The sequence below is a fragment of the Centruroides sculpturatus genome, unplaced genomic scaffold (assembly GCF_000671375.1).
Source record: "Centruroides sculpturatus isolate CEXI.00-Female unplaced genomic scaffold, Cexi_2.0 scaffold932, whole genome shotgun sequence".
Taxonomy (NCBI): Eukaryota; Metazoa; Arthropoda; class Arachnida; order Scorpiones; family Buthidae; genus Centruroides; species Centruroides sculpturatus.
Window position 1 is genome coordinate 27,617 of NW_019385024.1, and position 22,035 is coordinate 49,651.

At 30.2% G+C, this 22,035-nt stretch overlaps 1 protein-coding gene across 2 annotated transcripts in view; it reads left to right on the forward strand.

The window, feature by feature from the left end:
- The window catches only part of LOC111633573 (E1A-binding protein p400-like), a 38,432-nt gene extending 16,715 nt beyond the window's left edge, over positions 1-21,717 (forward strand). The window contains exons 10-13 of one of the 2 annotated variants that reach the window (XM_023378165.1): positions 642-860; positions 3,048-3,218; positions 11,315-11,482; positions 20,972-21,717. In XM_023378165.1, coding sequence (XP_023233933.1) covers positions 642-860; positions 3,048-3,218; positions 11,315-11,482; positions 20,972-21,538 — 1,125 coding nt within the window. In that variant the 3' untranslated portion in view covers positions 21,539-21,717. The remainder of the gene's footprint in view (positions 1-641; positions 861-3,047; positions 3,219-11,314; positions 11,483-20,971) is intronic. The other variant, XM_023378166.1, reaches the window with a different exon arrangement.
- The last annotated feature ends 318 nt before the right edge of the window (positions 21,718-22,035 follow it).

Consider the following 22,035-nt stretch of genomic DNA (forward strand, 5'->3'; position numbering starts at 1 on the left):
GGTTCAATTATAGAACGATTGTAAATGTTCCAGAAAATTGATCAAATTGAAAATGTAGTTCGTTTGATTCTCAGCGGTAGGTGTTATATAACAATTACTATGGTTGTTGAAATACTGAATATAAATGGAGTTTGCTTGCAAAATCCACACGTGCAAAGTCGCAGGTAACAGCTAGTTGATTATATGGTAATTTTGACTGTGGTTTTTGTATTGGTTTGGATGGTCCTCTGTATCTGATAATGAAGTGAAAAATGAATACATTTTAAAATGTATTTATTATTGATTGACTTTTGGCAATTGCATTTTTAGTGATATAGAGCATGAATTAAATTGCAGACTAACTTTTTTTTTTGTGGTTTTGATATCTCAAAAATCAGATACACATTAGAATCGAGAAAACATGATAAATTCTTTTTTAACTGATGGATTGATACTAAATTAATTTAATAAATTTCAGATATTTTTATTTACTAAATATTTTTATTTTATATATATAATGAATATTTGTTCACATTCTTAAAATATATTGTATTAATGAGAATAATTTAGATTTTTTAATAATTTATACATTAAAATATTTTTTTATGAATAACATTAGCCAAAAAACTGTAAAATTGTGTAATTGATTAAATTTTTTTTAGTTAACCACTCACATATTAGCACATGCTCAACTTCAGCAGCAACAACAACAGCAACAGCAGCAACAACAGCAGCAGCAACAGACACAACCTTCAATTGCTGGTACAGTACAAACATCAATGGCAACCCTTGTTAAAACTGTGTCTGCTCCTACATCAGTTACAATACCTGTTTCTGCTGTAACAATGTCAGGTGTAAATATCAATGTTAGCTTACCACAGGTAACTTCACATTTATTTTTAAATATATGATATACAGAAACTAAATTCTAAACATAAGAAATTTTATTAAAGTTTGAATAGAAATAATTATTTTTTCAATTATATTAATCTATACTAATATTATAAAGAGGTAATGTTTGTAAGTTTGTATGTAGCGGGTAATCTCAGAAACTACTCATCCGATTTCAAAAATTCTTTCACTAATATTTAGAATGGAACTTTAGGGTGGACATAGGCTGTATATTATCCGTTAAACATTCATATAAATTAAAAGATATCATCTATGGTTAAGGCTTTTATGTCCAACAGATGGCGCTACAAGTACGACGACCTAAGTTTGCTTTTCTGTGAGGATGAACTAAAGCAGATCATCTTCTATCTATCTATATAAATAAAAATGTAATGTTCGTTTGTTCCTACCGATTCCTTTGAAATTTTGACACAATGCTGCATTTGAATACACACGTGTTTTTATATAATACTAGTAGCCTGGGACGCCCTCTAGTGGGCGTTATTTACAAATTGCTATTACCCGTTGAATGGGTTAATAGATACTAAAATATTACCTTATATTACCTTAACTATTTCAAACCTTATCGTCTTACGTAGTGATTCAAACCTATCCGGTTTTTCGTTATTTGCCCCCTAGTGAACATTACATGCATTCCGTGACAATAATAAATTCCTATTACAAATATACTGAATTATTTATATTGTTATATTGACCAAATAATAATTTATTGGCCAAATGAATAATAATAATTTATATTGTTAATTTAAATAATAATTAAAATTGTTAATTTAATTTGAATGTTTGAAATATGACACACGATAGGGGTGCCTCTAGTGTCTGTTATCAAACGGTTACGGGACGTACGGACGGATACCTGTTGAATGAGTTATATATATAGATACATGTTGAAATTCCTCCCACTGGGGAGAGATGGACAGGATTAAGGCTTACCGTAAAGAACTCTGCTTCTATTATACTATTTTAGATGTGTTTTTTTTGCGTTTTTGATTGCGTTTTAATAGGGTACATCAAGAGAATGTACACTAAGAAAGGGATTTTTCGAAATTCCCTTCTGCGGGGAGTGTTATACATTTATAATAGTTTATAGTTTGTAAAGAAAATGGCCTTAACTTGGAAGTATAGCCAGAAGGAAGGGAAGAGGGAGGGATGGAGATAGAGTGGGGTGAAGAGTGAGGAGTGAGTGGGAATGGGGAAAGAGAAAAGGGGAAAAGGAGAAAACAAGGGCACCTGCCGCGAATTGTCTGTCCAAAGAGAACAATTTACAATTAACGTGTTTGGATTAAATGAACGCGTGTAGGATACTGAGAGTAAAGTGGGCACCTTTCATAGGCATGACAAATAGCAAGAGAACAATAACATGAGGTGCCAGAGAGAGTATGAACAGGGAGCACCTTGATAGTGGGGTACAATGGTGTAGGTGGACAGATACAGTCAGGTTAGAGTCAGAGAGTCTTGAGAATACATTTATAAATAGATACATTTTGAGCCACAGCAATGCATGGCCAGGTACAGCTAGTGATAATTAAATGTAGTTAAGATAAAATTATTTACTGAACCTTGTAAATATTAATGTGACTGTTAATGTCTGTTAAAGGAATGATTTAATGTAAGCAACTGACAATATTAGTTAGTTACATTACAAACACCAGAAAACAATACGATATTACAATAATATTGTTTCTGGGTAACAAGTGATAAGTGAACCATTGATGATGTAAAATAAAATACATAAATTTTAAATAAATGTTTTTGCTTAATATATCATCAAATTGTACACAAAAATGTATTATTCACACACTGAAGTATATGTAGTTGTTGGTTATACTGTCAAAAAGAACAAGTGAGTTAGTAAAAATTAATTAATGTAAAATAAAATGCGAGTATTTTCAGAGTATTAATTGTTTATAGACTGCTCTCCCCTTAAAGTACAATTCTTAAATGACTACAATATATTCAAAAATCAAGCATTCCTTTCAAACTCTTCCTAATTAATAATTTAAACTTAGCAAGTTCAAAGGAGACAAACTTATAATGATAATTTTCAAATACTATATCATTATAATTTTTATTTTACAATATAACTATTATTAAGCTTATAAAATATAAAATTAAGGATTTTTTAGTTTAATTGTATAAAATAAATTTTTTGATAGGCAAAAGGTACAACTGTAACAGCTAAAGGTGCTGCTACAGTTACTCCACAGCAGTTGCGTCAATTACAAATACAGCAGCAATTGATACAACGTAAAGCCCAGCTACAGCAGCAGCAACAACAACAACAACAGCAACAGCAAAAAGTAGCTTCTCTTACTCAGGTAGCTAAGGTAAGATTTGCTGATTCGTCATTTGATTGAATTTTTGATTTTAGATACCAAAAAAGTAGTTAAGTTAAATTAACATTGTTCAAATATATAAATTGTAAAGTAATTTTATATATTTAATATAAATCAATATATCTATTATTTACTATTCATTGCTCATAATATTAGTATGAATGTTACATTAAATATTCCTTTTAAAGTCTAAATTTGAAATAAACAAACTTTTATTCCATTGAAAACATTTAATATTGCAGTTTATAAATTTATTGATGATGCTTCTTATATTGTCAATAAATCTGTGAATTGCAACATTATTTGAAATATGTGTAAGAAAAAGAGATAACTTACATCAGCTTTAAGAAATTAGTAAGAGTTTTTCAGAATTATCTTATTTAGTTTAAGTTAATATAAATAAAATAAAATATATGTAGAGTTAGAGAGAGTGAAAGATATAAGATAAAAATATATTTATTTATTTACTTATTTTTAATCTTTCTCTTATAATTTAGGATCTTTTTAATGTTAATGTTTATTTTATATATATATATATACATATATACATACACACACAGACACACGTACGCATACACTCCCTTTGGTTGATAAGTTCTGAGATAGTTATAAGAAATTACTTATTGGAGTAAAAGAGAGTTAGGCTATATCACCCTTTTACAACTTATCCGCTTCTGCCATGGTTGTACTACTGCTGGGGAAGCAGTCAGTAAAGCCATTTTTTTTGCATCCTCCTTGAAAGCTGTTGTCATGGGTGCTTGAATCTCGTCAGGTGTCATTAATATCTGTTCTGGTCATAGATTACTTGGAAGGAACAATGTGTCCTTGCTCCTACAACCACCTCTACTCTTTAGTACCTTCTTCTTTCTTTTCTCCAGGGTGAAAGAACAATTGAAAGATCAGCGATTCACATCTGATGAGATTGAAGCAGTCATGGTCATGATGGTGGCTTTCAAATAATTTCTTAATACAGGTAACCCCCCATATAATACAGGAGTTACGTTCCAAAAAATTGCCATGTTATGTGAATCCGTGTTATACAAAACAAAGAACTAGTGCAAAAAGGGGGGTTAGGTTCCAAAAATTAAAAAACATGGTGTTAAATCTGTGAGGCCAGCCGATTAGGGGTGAGGTGTTTTCGACAGCCGAGTGGTTAATTCTGTCGTGTGGGCGCGGAATGACTCACCGAGACAGGTTTACCATATAAAATCGCTTAATAATATACATAAATTGTTCTTACAACAATCTAATGCGGGCAAGAGCCTATCCCACGATGGGTTTATGTCACATTTCCTAAAAATCGGACAGTTTGAATGTTCGATTGGTCCCTGGGGAGCTTTCGGCACTGTGGACGCAGAGAACGATGGCCCCAGGACACGCACCAGCCTTTGTAGTGATGTCCTCGGTTGACAAGTCGAACCTCGGCGATCCTAGAGTGGACGGGTTGGCGAAACCAGTTCCTAGGTTGTCGGAAGAGCCTTCGTTGCGTCTCAGTCGGGAGCACCAAATCCCGACAGGTGAGCACTACACACCAAAACCCAAGACCCCGTAAAGTTCCCGAAAACGCGGTTTTATCGATTTTTCCACCGCAATCGCCTCTCCATTGGTCTCTCCTCGTCACATGGTGACAATTCGAAACCCCAGGAAGGGCGCGGGAGAGGTCAACGTCGCGTCGGAACACGACTCCTCTCCAACCTCGTTTTCCTCGACTTTACTCTATCTATTGTTTAAAATCTTTTAACAAGACAAAAGGTTCATTGTTTAAATCCGATCTTTAAGTTCGCTCTTTTGCACTACAAAACTTGACTCATTTAAAAACTCGTTAATGGCCTGCTTTCGGACCCCGTTTGGGTCCTCACAAATCCTTATTTAAATCGGATTTATTATTCATTTTTTTCATAGGTAAAATACTTATTTATTATTTAAGTAAATATTTTACCAGAAGATTATTCATCCTATATGATGATCTCAGCATGAGCATCATCAACTGGTAACAGTTTTTGGGTGCGGTCATTCTGCAATGGGAGTGCGCTGCTGTTTGTGGGCATTTAGGAACAACGGTGAAAGAGCGATGGCGGCGCCCACACTATCGATAGTATCGTGATGGAGGAATCTATAATTCTAAAATGAGCTTTTAGTGGCAAAAGAAGGGTCCCAATTGTAAAATTTAACCATTGAATGGATTATTGTTGAAAGCAGTGGTGTGCCGTGACATTTGATGATAGGGAAGCTGTGTTTCTGTAAGAAGCCAACATCCAGGGACAATCAGTCAATTGTGCGTCAGTGATGGTCTAAGGCAGGCATGGCCAACATACGGCCCACCTAATGAATTTATGTGGTCTGTGATTAATCTTTCAATATTAGCTTCTTAAGTCCAAATATCTCGACGAAAAATTCTGACACCTAAAAAAAAATCAACAAGTAACTGTGCAATTAGAGTTAATGCTCCAATACAAATATCTTCAGCACAGCTTAGAATGTTGATAATGCATGATAAATTAAAAAATATATCTGTAATCTCTATGTACAATTTAGTCTCTGCAGGGTGACACAACAATGAGATCGCTTACCACATCAAAATCTTGCTAGACCAACCTGTGGTTTGGGCTGAATTGGAAAGAAAAAAGTTTTCTTTCCAATTCGGCCCGGGGGAAAAACTGGTGTCCACCCCTGGTCTAGGGTCCATTTGTATCGTTTATTCGATAAACCAGTAAAAACCATAGACTTTTCTAAATGTATTTTTAATATCACAATTACATTCCGAATTGCTAGTCACGATATAAGGGCTACAATTAAAAATAAAATAATAAAAACTTACTTGGTGGAATAAAATGTGTGGTAGATGTACCAGTACATACCTGGTACAAAATATTCTTCAATTGTATGAATGTACTTTTAAAGAAAATTATAATTAAATATAGCTTTGTAAAGAAACGTACATAAAAATAACATAAAATATTCTTTACTGTTTAAATCTTAAAACAATGCACTTAGTCAAATAGCTCCCTACAAGTGGCTAATGGATGGAATCGAAGACGGTTGCAAAGTGTGCATACACGCGGACTGCCAAATCCCCAGGGTGCCGATACTGCTCTCCACTAATATATCTCAAAGGATGCGACAGAGCTGTTGTAGATTTTAAACGTTTCTCACCATAGCTGTAAAAATCTAAATATGTTAAACTTAATAGTCATTTGTTTTCTAACTAATTTGTTTTAGGACCAAGTGTCCTCAGAAATTTCCAAAATTTACAACTTTTTGGTTACTCTCGTTGAACTGGAAAAATTTCTGTCTTTATTACATCTAATACAGTATTTCGAAGAAATCAGTCCCCACTGTACTCGGCTATAGATTGGTTTGGTTAAGCTTTTGTTTAAGTAAAATTTCGGCTCTTTCATCAGGGTTTTGTTTATGTCCCGAATTCTCTAATCGCTTAATTATTTAACTACTTCTTAAGTAGAAATAAGTCAAAACCAGTTACTTTGTACTTGAATATTTGTAGTCAGGAAAAAAGTGGAAAGACAAATTTTTATGACAAATGGATACATAAATCGTAAATGTAAGGAAAATGAATTCTAGAGCTTTTTCTGTACCTCATGTATCTCTCTCACTCATTAAATTTAGTTGTAAATGATGCTGTCGAAGTAACAGTTAATTTTTTAACTTTGTACAAGTAATGTACACATTTTTTCTACATCCCCTTAGAGATGGGATATACAAAATCGTAATATCGCTGGTTTAACATTGAAATTCGTGAGTAATATAAAGTCGGAGAGCAGAATAAAAATATCAAATATTTTTATGGATTTTTTAAACTCCTGTCAACTATACAGAACTATCACAAAAATGTACCAGTAAATTCTTATTGGTTGGGTTAAGTTACAAATCTACTCGTGATTTGCGTAATCGGGCGAGGGCGGCCAAATATCTAGCAGGCAGGCGGCTAACAGCCCAGAACCAGTCCTGGATAGAATTTGATGCAGTATACATGTAGCATCCACCCGAGGTCCTAGGCTTCCACCAGCTAAACTGGGTGAGGTTGCTGCTCTGTAAAGTGCGTGCACGAATCTGGCTTTTTGGATGCTGATGATACAGCACTTCCACTCTGCCACTAATATTCTAATATACAATAGCAATTTTTTTTTTTCACGTGTAGTATAGAAATTTGTAATAAGATACATAATGTGGCTATAATAAAATTATTGTGTGATTATTTTCATATAATTAAAATTAATATGTATTTGTTTTTTATAAAATACAAGGGAAGTGGCGCATCCACCGCTTCCAATGACAGCATGCCACTGGTTGAAAGAGCATTCAAAGTAGCCACGAAAACAATTAGAATGTTCATGCGGAGTTACGCGGAAGTATAAAAGAACGCACCCTTTATTACATTTCATATTGTACAAGGGTTTTACCCAATTTCTGAACCGTGTTAGAATGAACTCGTGCTAACTCGTGTTAGAGTGAACCGTGTTAGAATGAACTCGTGTTAGAATGAACTCGTATAAAACCACCGTGTTATACGGGAAATGTTCTCAATTCTCAAACCGTGTTAGAGTGAATCCGTGCTATAGAAGTGCTGTGTTATATGGGGGTTACCTGTACTTTTTAATTAAATAATTTCTTACAGTCTCTGTCTCAGAACTTATTGACTGAAGGAAGTATATACATATGTATATGTATAGTCTTTTAATTTTGTATTGATTAATATTTTTGTAAAATATGTTGTTGCATATTTCAGTTTTTATCAGCATTTTTTAAAATTATTAACTATCATATTTTTTAATAAAAAATGAATAGTTTAAACTTTATTTATTTAATAGATTAATTTTATCTCTTTCTCTCTTTTATTTTTACTTGCACATTTTGATTCTTAATGATTAATATGAGAAAATACATTTTATGTTAATAGTTTATTTAACTTATATGGAATTTTAAATTTTATCATAATTTAATTTATTAACAGTTATATTAAGAATTTCTATTAGTAATTAAATTTTAATTTTAAGTTATAAGAAATCATGATAGCTTAAAAATACAATCTAATAATAAAAATTCTAGATTCATTTTTCAGATTTTTTGTATTAATACTTGATTGAATTAAACTTATTTTTTAATGTAAAATTAAGGTTTCATAAATAGAACATTTTCATTAATTGTAATAGATTAAAAACTTGAAACAAACAAATACTTAAATTTAAAGTTTTCAATTTGATTCTGTTAACATTTTTTCAAATGCAATTGACAAATATTCTTAAGCTTTTCTTTCAAAGTTCTCAAAGAAAACTGAAAATTTTGGATGAGCAATATTTTTATAACAACTCAAAATATTATGTCTAAAAAAATACTATGAATTCTATTTTAATTCAGTAATGGCTAACATTTTTCTTGTTTGGTACAAATATTACATGATGGAAATGTAATAATATAAATGAAAACAAAGCTGTTATATCAAATCTAATCTATAGAATAGTTAGAAAGTTAAAGGAGAATGTTATTTAAACAGATAGATTAGAATTAAACAATGTCAGGTAATTTTATAAAATAAAAATTTGAAATTATAATTCTAGAACCTTTTCTACCTTTTCTTTATGATTTTAATTGATGGCTTTGTGGTGTAATACATTTTAGCTGCATTTGTTATTTTATAAAGATGATGCTATCAAATGTTATTTAAAACATTAGAATTAATATTATACATTTTTCTTTAAAAATTTCTTACATGATTAATTTATTATCCAACTGTTATAGATCAAGTACTATCAGATAATCTGTTTAATCAGTCATTAATATGACTGATATTAAATGGTTATAAAATTTAATTATTTTGTTTATTGTGATCTTTTGTATAACTTATTGATAAAAATAATATTTATAATGAAGCTTTAGATTTATAAATTATTCATTTTATTCTTGTAATAGATATATCATTTTTTTTTTTATATATGATGATTTTTTTTTTATTTACTGAGAGTTATTCTGAACAACTTAGTTTTTATAAGAGTGCCATGTATTTGATAAGAATGAAATAAAATCACAATTTATCATTGTATCTTTTAACTAGTAGAAATTCATTTCTCTGCTTTAATTTTATATTTAAAGTTATTCTTATATTTGTATGTTATAAGTTCTAGAATATTTCTAGTATTCTTAATCCTTTCTTTGATGTAATTTTGAGATGATATTCATTCCATGAAGATGTATAAAGAATAAAAATTTCATTCTTATGTCTATATGCAAGTTATATTATCCATATTGTGTTGTTAAGAGGTTTGCCCAAAAAGGTTCTGAACTTTTAAAATAATGTATTAGTGTGAAAGCACAGTAAAGATGAATATTAGATTATACCACTGATCTTGATGAGTTTGCTGCATTCTTCTGTTTTGTTTAGTCTGTATGTTGTATAAGTAAGAGTGAAGCGATGTTTAGTGGTTCTTGTAGATTGCTGCTGTTGTACATTTTATTTCAGTATGTAAAGGATGTGCACATGTGAAAATTTTTGTTATATTAAAGAAATCTCAAAAGTTATTGTAAAAGTTGTTAATGCAAATATTTGATAGGGAATGACACAAATATTTGAAAGAGAAATGAACATTGATTGAAAATAATCTGTGTTGTGTATGAACTGTTAACTTCAACAGGCAACCAGCATCTCTGCAATGTTGTCTATAAAGAGTACTATTTGAATGTGATCAAATGTCTACAAGAGGCAGTGAGATAAAAATAACATGGATGAATGGGTATTTTACCATGATAACTAATGTTAACATATGTTGGTTTGTGAATTTCATTGAAAGCACAAGACAACACTCATCTGACAACTTTTCAGATATGTCAATTGTCTGTTGACATTGATAGTCTTTAACAACATTCTTTTCTCTAAAATATTTGTGCCATTTGTACCTTCAGTTTGTTGCATTAACATCTCAAACAAATGTCTTTGTAAAAGTTTAATTTAATACAAAATTATACACCCACACACACTGCCTGTTGTACAAATTGGAAATTTTACAACAGAGAATTGCTAGAGGCATCACACACCTTTTCACTTTTGCTTACTCAGCATACAGACTAAACAAAACAGTGGAAAGCAACTGGCATTATCTGACAATCCCAACATCCATTAGATATTCATGTTTTATGGTATCTATTTTAAAATAACAGAATCTTTTCTGACAAATCTCATACTTGTTTTAGGTTTAATGTACTTTTTTGTTATTTTTTAATTTTTGATGTCGACTTAAAATCAAAAATATTAACTTTGTAATGATAAGTTTCTCTTAAAATTTATAGATTATTAATCTTTTTATTTAATTTGATTATAGAATAATTGCTAGGCATAGAAATTTCTTATTGTAAAATAGTATATTTTAAAGTTGTTGTAGTTAATAATAATAACTAAATCAAAAGAATGTTCTGTTGTAATGAAATTAATGTGCCATTATTTGTTACTGCAAAACAATAAGTAGTGCCATACTAATTTCATTATGACAGAGAATAACATGTTCCTGAAACATAATTGCAAATATACCTAAGTTCAATATTTAATAACTAAATATACAATCTTAACTTTATTCAAATTATTTACAGTATAATTAAAATTGATTTTACTTAGATGTTTTAGTTGTTTGTTTTGTTTTCTTGAAGAAAAAATGTAGGATAATAATAAATATCATTTAATAATAAAATATATATTATATAAAGAGTTTTATTTTCAAATATATTTTATATTTAAGATAATGATAGATTATTAAATTCTTAAATGAAAAAGTTTGGATAAAAATTAGTTTTAATGTCTTACAATATACATGGTCTGTGCGTTATTGATGGAATAAAATAAATTTCAAAGTAACTACATATATTAGTTGTAATAAAATTATTAGATATTTTAATCAGTATATTATTAATTAGAATTATGTTTTGGGAAATATTTTCTCTTTTTATTTTAAAACAGTAAAAATCAAATTAAAAAATAATTTTTATTTTAACATAATTTAATAATAATTGGTACATGCATAAATGCCATTAAAAAATTAGACAAAGCAAAAAAAAATCAACATATGTTGTTTGACAACTTAATTTAGGGTAAGAAATCAGCATTACCAGACCAATTGAGTACTGTACAGATTGTTCAGCAAACACCACCCCAAGTAAATGAAATTACAGGAAATTCTCTCCCAGCTACAACAGCATCAACTGTTCAACAAATTCAACAAGTCATTAAACAAGTTTTGCCCCAGCATTTACCTTTTGTAAGTTATGTTTTACAGTTAAATAAAAAACAAAATGATATGGCTTCCTACAATTTAAACATCAAAGCATTCCATCAAAATTAATTTTATATCTATACTATTTTTCCTATGTTACTCTCAATGCAATCTCTAACATCTATCAAATTCTTGAAAATACTTAGACTTTAATATAATAATACAATTAAAATAATAAAGTATGCAATTACTTTCCAAAACTATTACTACAGTTATTCTATCAATAAACATAGAAAGAGAATCGAAATTTTCTTCATCCAAATTGTTTTTGATAAATTCTTTCTTTATAGAACTTGTTTAAATGATGTTTCCTAAAATAGTATTGTTCTAAATTAATAAATTATTATTATTATTATTAGTTCTAAAAATATATAAATCTTGTAAATTTATCAATTAATGTAATTAGTATATTTAGCAATCTTGATTCATATTATTCTTTGAGTCCAATGTAATAAATTTTTCTAAATTACACAGTTTTAAAATTTAGAAAAATAACTGTTAACAGTTTTATTATTTTCAGAATTTTTAATTCTATTTTAATATTTTCAATATATTTTCATTTATGTATTCTTGTTGTCCATATTTTTTTATATTAAAATTTTGTTTCAGAGTTGTACTAGAACTGATTTCATCAACTTATATTAATATAAGTTTATTTTTAATTTTAANAAAGACTGGATTTTTATTTAGTTATAACTTTTGAATTTATGGATTTCTAATATACAGCATATGAAGATTGGATGCTCTTGGATGTAACCAGTTCTTACAGAATTACTTTTTCTTTTTGAGAAAAAGTTTATTTAAAAAATTCATATATATAGTACGAAAATAAATATACAATGAAGTATTCATTTTCTGTTGTATTGGCAAATAATGTCTTCAACATGACTTTTGTCTTGAGAGAGAGTTTTGAATAATTTTTAATTTGTTTATTGTTTATCAGACTAATAATTGTTGCAATGCTTAGAAAAACTAAATCGCAGAAAAAAATTGTCCATATTAAGAATTAAAAAAAATAAAATGTTGCAACTATCCTATCCCATTGACACATTATCTTTTTTGTCTATGTGCTTTGTCCGAAGTTTATTTGTTTGTGAGACTTAGTATGTAATCAGAGTGAAAATATCTGAAAATAAATATGAAGAAATAAAAGTTTTATTTAATAAGTAAAAGAGTTAAATCTACAGAGACTTGTTTTTGTTAAACAGGATATGACGTCACAATTTTAATTTCTTGTTTTATAAGCTTTAAACGTGAGCAATAATAATAGTAGTAATAATGCTAATGATTCACACCTACATTGTGTAAGTCCAATGCCTAGCGTCTTATCCACTTGGAAACGTGAAACTTTTAAAGACTTATAAAGTAAACACTAAATTTTTCAGAAGCCCAGTTTTTCGATATACTTGAGAAATGGGTTCTGTTATTTGGAGAAGGAGCTGTTTGTGTTTAGAACTACATGGTTGCCAAGTTTTGCTCAAATTGGAAACCCGAATATCTGGCCCTCTCCATGTTGGGCTGCAATTTGAAAAAGTTGTAGACCTATAAATTTCCACTACCTTCTGTTCATCCTGTCATCCGTTTTTCTGTCTGTCTTTCCTTAATCTTGAGAATAGAGTTAGATAGATGAAAGATGAGATCAGATATGGAAATGTTGGGTCAGGAGGCCCAATGAACTATATATGAATTTCCAATGCAAACCAGAAGTCATGTTATTTCAATTCAGAAATAACACATCATACTTTTCCTGTTAGCAATTCTTTAGGGTAACTTTTTTCATTTTCATCTTTTCTCAGTAGACTAAAACAAAAATTTTGATATGACAGAACATGTAAAATACCATTTAAGCATCGTAATCAAATATGTTATTCAGACTTATTCATTCAAAAATTATTCAAAAATGATTTGTATTGCTAACAAAGCAAATATTTATTGTGACATTGAAACTGAGAAAAGATGAAAATGAAAAAAGTTACCCCAAAGAATTCCCCAAATTTTCTATGGTCGATAAAAAATCCCCCATCTGGAAATGTTGAGCAGAATTGCACAAAACTGCCTTTGGTTCTCATTGTCATTTCCTGCTTTTCTGCCTGAACTTGCTGCATGACGTCATGAAATCGGTGTGTGATGCCCGGGACTCCCATCACACAGGAGCTAGACATTCTGCTGTTTTTCCTGAAGTGTGCTTTGTGATTCAATTTCATGCTGAATGTCGATATAAGTGGACTACAGATTTATCGCCACTTGCTATTGCCACTTTAATAAAAAATATCACTAAATGGCGATCTTGGTGCTATGTAGCATGACCCTACTTAACAGAAGATGATGTATTTCTGTACAGGGTTGTTGAGGTAAATCTGGAAAAGTCACCATATAATGAACAAGCAATTATTTATTATGACAATGTCAAGCTATAATTTTTAATCATATTTTTAATTTATTTAATTTAAAATGTATGCTCTCTACCTCATATTAGTGCTGTAGTGTCTTGCCCTTGTACATCATACTTTTCCTTTAACAATAGAGTTGTAACAGTCATTTATTAACTGCTTTCAGTGGAAAAGTTTTGAATTGAAATAATGTGACTTCTGGTTTGCATTGGAAGTTCATATGTAGTTAATCAAGACCTCCTGCCCCTAAGGTTTACATATCTGGTCTCAGATATCTATCCAGCTCTGTTCTTGAGATTAAGGAAGGACAGATGGACAATAGTGGAAATTTATAGGCCTACAATTTTTTTTCAAATTTCAGTCCAAAAATACAGGGAAAAATCAATGTATTCTTATGAAAATTGGTATATTAGTAGTACACAACATACAAAATGAAATTCTTCTACGTAGCCTCCATCAGCTTCCATGACCTTCTCCAGCTTTGACCTGAAACAACTGTAGGCACTCTTGACCTGCTCCTTGTCCATGTTTGTCATCACCTCCATGATGGAAGACTTTAGAGCATCATTCATATTGTGTTCCCTTGACTACACCACCACACAGTAGTCAAGAGAATTGCAGTCAGGACTAGATGGGGACCACAAGTCAGTGGGACCAGTGGTGTGAGAGGTAGTTGTAAAGTCAGGCCTGTATCTCCCTTGCCTTGTAAGTTGTAGCATATACTTCCTCCCAATGGCCACTGATCCATTCAGGGTTTCACAATCATCTCCAGCATATTGATGTAGCAGTCAGCATTCACTCTCAAGCTCTTGCTGAAAAAGTGGGACAACCATGACATATCCTCACTTGGAGTCATGAGCAGTGAGCTCATGATTCCAAGGACCATCACAAAGGCAGGAAATTTAGTGTGCATGATGATAGGCATGTCAGAGACATTCTGGCAGATCCAGTGGTCTTTTTGGCAATTTACCTTCTTGTCCTGGATGAAGTTCTTGTGCAAGAAGAACCTCAGGAAGCTGGTGCTGTCATACTTGATATCATTCAGTGGAATCTAAGCTTTCGCTGTCAGACTGATTGTTGATCTCTCCACACCCATTTCTTTTGCAGGGTCACTCATGCTTTGCACACCATCTTTTTCTTGTTGTCAGACTTCCTGAACTTCTTGGCTGTGCTGTAAACTTGCATCTTCTTGTAACCAAATCATGTCACAATTTGGGGGAACTTTCTGGTGTGAAGTGATTCCAGTTTAGCAGTTCTCTGATCATATTCTTGTAACATGTCTGAGCAGGTCTCAGTTGTTAACTGTTTGATGCTTTCTTCTTGAGTGACTTGACACATGCCTATACTGTCATCAAGTCTTATCTCTAAGATTGCCTAAGATTGCTTGGAAAGAAATTCTGGGTTTACCTCAATGACCCTGTATATTTAGATTTAACATTTTGATGTCTTAATTCTGTATAAATTAATAGGAAAAATGTTGTATGCTACACAGAGCATTGTTGGTTAGTCTAGTATGGTATTAATATATCTGAAGCACAATGGAAATTTATAATAAAGCACTTCCAGTTTTCAACTGCTACATACATTATCCTACATTTGTGTATTTGTAATAGAAATATTTTAAAGATTAACTTCATTTTTATTTTAGATGATGATAAATAATGTGGGATTTACAAGACTTGATGTTATTGTAATGATAGCATAACTGATATTTGTACTAGGATGACAATGTCATGTAGTTGGGATTTATAATTAGGCTGCAATTTGAAAAAGTTGTAGACTTATACATTTCCACTATCATCAGTCTGCCTGTCTGTCCTTCCTTAATTAATCTTGAGAATGGAGTTAGAAAGTCAAGACCAAATATGAAAATTTTGGGTGGGAGGCTTTGATTAACTAAATACAAACTTCTGGTACAAACCAGAAGTCATGCTATTTCGTGCATCTATCTAACTTTTTTCAGGAGAAAATTCAAAAATTGTCTTCTGAAAGAAGTTTGATAGATGACCTACACGACACTATTTCTAGCAGGAAAAATATGATATATAGGGCAAGACACTATTAATTTGAGGTGGAGAGCATATATTTTAAATTAAATATGATTAAAAATTGCAGTCCTGTGTTGTGACAATGTCACAATAAATAGTTGCTCATTTAATATAAGGAAGCATGATGATTTTATTGAAACAATATTCTCTTTAGTCAAAGAAAAGATAAAAAAGCATTTTGAATATGCAGAAAATTGAATGGTTTGAAGAAACATACCTATTTATATAAATTTGTGTTTAATTGGGCAAAGAAATTTTTAAAAACAGCGAGTTAGTGAATGATATCAAATGTACATGTATGCATGCCTGTTACAATGCATAATCAGAACATTAATGTATTGAACATCTTATATGATTGCCACATCAGTATAAGATAAATTAATAAAAGTTCAAAATTTTAGTATAGGCTGGAGATCTAAAATTAAATTATTAAGTATTGTTTGATTGCAAATTAACATATATGACTGGATCAAGATGAATATGAATATGTACTGGAAGCATAATTTGTATATATTGAAAAGATCTAGTTTAAGATGGCAACATTCAGCCTCACCAAAATCAAAAAAATATATACAGTGGGTGATCGGTTAACGAACATAATCCATTCCAAGACTTTGTTCGCTATCTGAATTGTTTGTTAACCGATTATCGATNTATTAAATATAAATTAAGCTAAATAATATTTAAAAATGCTACTGACTCTTTCCTAAGTATCACGGAAATTAGAATATTCCCTATATTCCCTATAATAGCACAAATATTTCCTATCCATTATGAAAGTGGGTAAATTTTTCCCTAAACCTATCTGTAATTTTATCTGCTGCTTTTTCCCCCAAAACAGCAGAATATCCCTTAAAGCTTACAGAAATTATCGTATGTATACAGAATTTACAGAATAATATTTATTAAATTACTGAAAAGTATTAGAAAACATTACTCTTATTTATTTTTAATACTTTCGAAATTATTAAAAAAAAAAATTTCCTAAATTTTTCCCGATTTATTACACGAATATTCTGTAAATATCTTAAGAATTATTGCAAGAATATATTCGATCTTCTTCCATCATACAGAAATATTCCCTAAAGAATTTGTGCTTTTACTAGCATTTAATTTAAAAAAATAAAAATTAATTGTAATTAAGAATGATTATTCAAAAAATAGTAAAATAAATTATAATACAAACAATTACACAGCCGTAGTGAAGGAGTCATTTCCCAACTATGGAGGACTCAGGTTCGAATCCTAGTCTGAAATCTCAATAATGGACAGTCTGGTTCTAACTTTCATCAACTAACCGCCCAAAATGGATCCAATCAATCGTGAATTGAGCCAGGCAAATAAGTGGGCCTGGCTGAACTCACGATTGGCATAGAAAAAGTCCGTCTTAGCGCCCATAAGGCCATTTAAAATATTAAATTAAATTAATTACTATTTTTTGAATTTTACAAACTTCTCTTTAACTGAAATTTGTACAATTAAAAATCTAATTTACGCTTTTAAAAAATGTCAATTATAGTGAAGAATGATTCGAGAACAAAAACCCAATGCACAATTGAAGCTAAATCGTGGATGTATTTAAAATATTAAATTAAAAAAATTCTTTAATACTGTTAAGGATAACTGCAATCCTATTGTTTAGATTAGAAACTTAATGAAATTGTCTTAGGAATTATTTCCTAAATTTTCAAAAAATACTCTTGATGCAAAGTATTATCACAAATGATTATCAATTTATAAAATTCAGCTTTTTCAATTATAATTTCATCTTAATAATATACTGGCCAATGAATGCAAAATATTCTCGTTGGCTATTGTATTGTTGAAATGAAGCTATATTTACATTCTGCATTTATATAAATATGCATATGAACAATTATAGTTAGCATACCAATTTATTCTGGCATGTATTAATTTTTTTAACATTAAGCTCAAATAATTTAATTTTTAGTAATTGAAAATATTGTGTATCTTTATATATTAAAAATAAATTTGTATATTTTAAACTTGAAAAGCTAGGCATAGAACTCAGAATTATTTTATCTAACATGAATCTCTACAGAAAATATATTCTTAGAAGATATTTAGACTGTTATTAAAAGAGATAGTTACTATTTTGTAAAAATTTACTCAAAAATATAAGAAAAAGTATGCTTCTATAAAGTTAATGCATTTTTAGTACAAAGCTAAAACTAGTAATATTTACCAGATGTAATCATTCACTTTTATAACCACTTAAAAGGATTTTTGGTCGAATAAACCAAAATGTTATATCCTTCGAATCTGGTTTTCACCCAAGTTCAAGAATTACTCAGATGACAATTTAGTTCTCAGATAATTTCTCAGTTTTAAATGCATTTTGGATCGGAGTTCTCGCTGATCCCTCTTCAGTAGGAGATACAATCTGTGTCAGAGTTTACACCAATATTTGGGATTCTTCGACATCAATCGCAATATTGATGGCGAAAGTCAAATTTGAAGGACATAACATTTTGGTTTATTTGTCCAAAATCCCTTATTAAGTCATTATAAAAATGAATTAATGTATTTTCTCGTCAAAGAAGTTTCAGCTTATATTTGAGTCTCTCTTAAGTATAAAAATTTGTATTTTAAAGGTGTATCTCATTCAGTCTGCAGTATCCCATTATAATTTAAATCAATATTTGTGGCCTACTTCATCAAAATAAAAATAATTTGATCCATGAAACTCATAGTTACCAATCCTTTATCTATGCTGTGTAATAATGAAATAAAAAACTAGTTCTTTTTATTTTTTCAAATTTCTATGTCTCAGTTGATTGTTATCTTTAGCATCTTCAAATGTTTCTATAAAGACATCTAATATTTATAATTCATCAACATGAATATGAAACTTACTACATGCTGCATAAGATAAAAACAAAGTCACTGTGTGGCTATCAAGAAAGAGTATGCAAGTGCAGTAAAATACAATACCAAAATGATGGTGTGAATTATTATTACATTTTCCATGTAGCATTTGTCATAAACATTATTTTGTTCATGGTTTATATACCTTTGAAAACTTGGTAAATGGTATACAGATACAATTCAATGGCTGTTAACAATACTTAACAATCACAGTGCAAGCAGCAAGAAGCAGTTTGGAATGTATATTCATGCATTATGAAGCCAATCTGACTTTAAGCATAGAAGCTGTAAGCTGACTGGTATCTTTGATTATTTTTGTGTTAAAGAAGCAACAACTTCTAGTTAAGAGTGTCCAAATGGTACAATTAAATCAACGTGAAACCCTTACAAATTAAATTTAAAATAAAATAAATAATGAAAATATTAAGATAAAAGGTAACAGCTTTGGATAATGTTATGCCAGGCTATTCTGCTACACAAAAACAAAAATAGTTTGGCATGAATCAGCTGATTTTGTGATGGGAGGATAAACAAGTGAATAATGTGACTTTGTCCTTCATCCTGTGGGGAGTATAGTATAATTGAATGTATTGTAAATGTTGTATCGATTTTTCCATTAACTATTAAAGAAAGAAAATGTCTTTATAAATGCTTTTATTGATTTCTTCATTTAAAATAAGATATTAACAGCTAGTCAATGAATTTTACACACTCATACAGGTTATTTCTTTGAAAGATGGAATATATTATCAAAATTTCACAATGATGTAATTTTAAAATTAAGAAGCAATCATTTTTACCATAGATAAATTACACTGATTATTAATTTTAATTTTTGAAGTATTATAATTTAAATCTATGCGTCTTTGGGGTTCTCTAACGATTGTTCTTAATAATATTAAGAGTGAGTTTTTAGAATGTTAATTATAAATTATTATAAGTAAAAAGTCATTACAAATGTAACTATTGACAGATTTGCTAAGGAATTTTTTTCCCACTGTCTGCTACATTGAAATCAATAGACTAAATCAATAATCTAATTATAGGTTTATACTACTACTACTGTAATAAATTTGCATATTCTAGATATTGTAGTACATATTTTAATATAAATGCATACATTCATAAAATTTTATTTACTGAATATATGAAAATAAACATAAATTTATATTGTTGGCTTATTTTAGCAAAACTTTTATATATCTTCGCCATGATTTTTCAGAAGTAATTAATAGCATTGTAATTGTAGCCTGATGAGTATATAACAAAATAACCAATGATCACCTGAAAGATCGGGCTAGACTAACCGATCTTTCAGGCAATCGTTGGTTATTTCATTATTTGCTTTTATATACACTTATTCTAGTAAATAAATAAGCAAATATTACAATTATTAGAAAATTAAGTAATTATATTTTTCTTAAATTTTTTCACTTTAGTATTAGACATGTTTTTAGTTAAAATACAGTAATACCTCGACTTACGCGAACCCAGAGTTATGTGATTTTCAAATCTTGTCAATTTGTCTTTTGTTTGAGTGCCACACAACTCTTGATTACTCACTCCCCCCACACTATTGTTCAGCTTACATGTTCGGACGTGTCACGCAGAATCGACACATAGCTACAATTTATTTTGTGTTATTTATTTCTGTGTTTGTTATATCTACGGACACTTGAGAAACTCTATGTGGTGATTTCTTGCAACTGTGAACGAATCAAAAGACAAGATAAGATTAACAAGAACATTTATTAGCTTACATACACATCTGACTTGAATTTTACACAAATTGCGAAGTTATACCCCAACTTATGTGGTTATTGTTCGGTCCCACCTAACACGTAAGTTTGGGATATTACTATATATCCAATTTGATGAAAACTTCATTTCTACAAATCATACAAATTTGTATTCTTTAGTTCAGTATTTTTCTTCTTTACTGGTCTGTTATCAAGAAAAAATTCTTATTGACAGTACTTGAATTAAATCTATTAATTCTCTTCAAAAAACTTTCATTTCTCTAAAATAAAAAAAAATTGTTCTTATCCATGTAATGGGTTTTTGAGATCTTTAAAGATTATTGTCTATTTGAATGATAAAATTTGATAATAATTAGTCATTAAATAATTTTTTATTTTGTTTTCCAGGTAGTGACAGCTGCTCCAAATTTAGCAGCAGGAATGCAAACTCTAAGAACTGTACCCGATAGTAGTACCATTAAAACTCAAGTAGGAACAGAAGTTACAAATAGTAACAGCAATGCAACCACAACTATACTAAAAGGAACACCCGCAGTTGTGATTAGTGGACAGTCTCCAACTGCTGCCATTTTACAACAGCTTTCACCTGCTACCACGGGATTAACTCCTCAGCAAGCAGTTGCACTTGCAGTTCGTGCTGGAGTATCGTCCACAACAACAGCGCAGCCTCAAGGACAAGCTCAAGTCCAGATACAGTTTCAGCAGGCTGCTTCTACTGTTTTGCAACAATCACAAGTTCCAGAACAGGCTGCAAGTCCTGTTACCACCATTAGTTTAACCCAAGCGGCCGGACAGTCACCGTCTCCAGGAAATTCTGTCCAAGCTAGCGCAAGTACAACAGCTCAAGTAGTACAAGCTGCCATTCAGGCAGCCAAACAACAACAGCAACAAGCGCAACAACAGCAGAGAGCCTCACCATACACCATGCGACTTAGAAATCCACCGAAGCAGTGAAATGTAACAGTCATCTAAGTTTATGTGAAAAGTGTTAAAGGAGCATCCAATTTGCAAAGATTCACTTCAAGTGCAGTGATCTGTGATGTGGTGCTGTGAACATTGTGCATGTACTAGATTCTTTAAAAAAAAAAAAAAAAAATTGGCACTTTGTGTTGGATGCCATTTTTCTATAAATTGCCACAGAAGCTACTTGTTAATTATTTGAAAAGAAACAGTTATTTTTAATTTTATCCAGACTATTTAAATAGCTTTCTAGTATTGTACAGATGTTATCAGTTCATTCCTTTTTTCTTTTTTTTAATATGTTTAGGTTAAAGTATTGACATCTTGTATTTTACATCAGCCATAGAATATTTTGGAAAATGACTATTTAAAAAAGGAATGTAAGTGCTTATGTTAACACATTCACTTTGTTTCCGATTTTATCATAAAAAGATAGAGATATATTATGTTGTTATTCAGCAGATATATATATATATCTGCTATATATATAC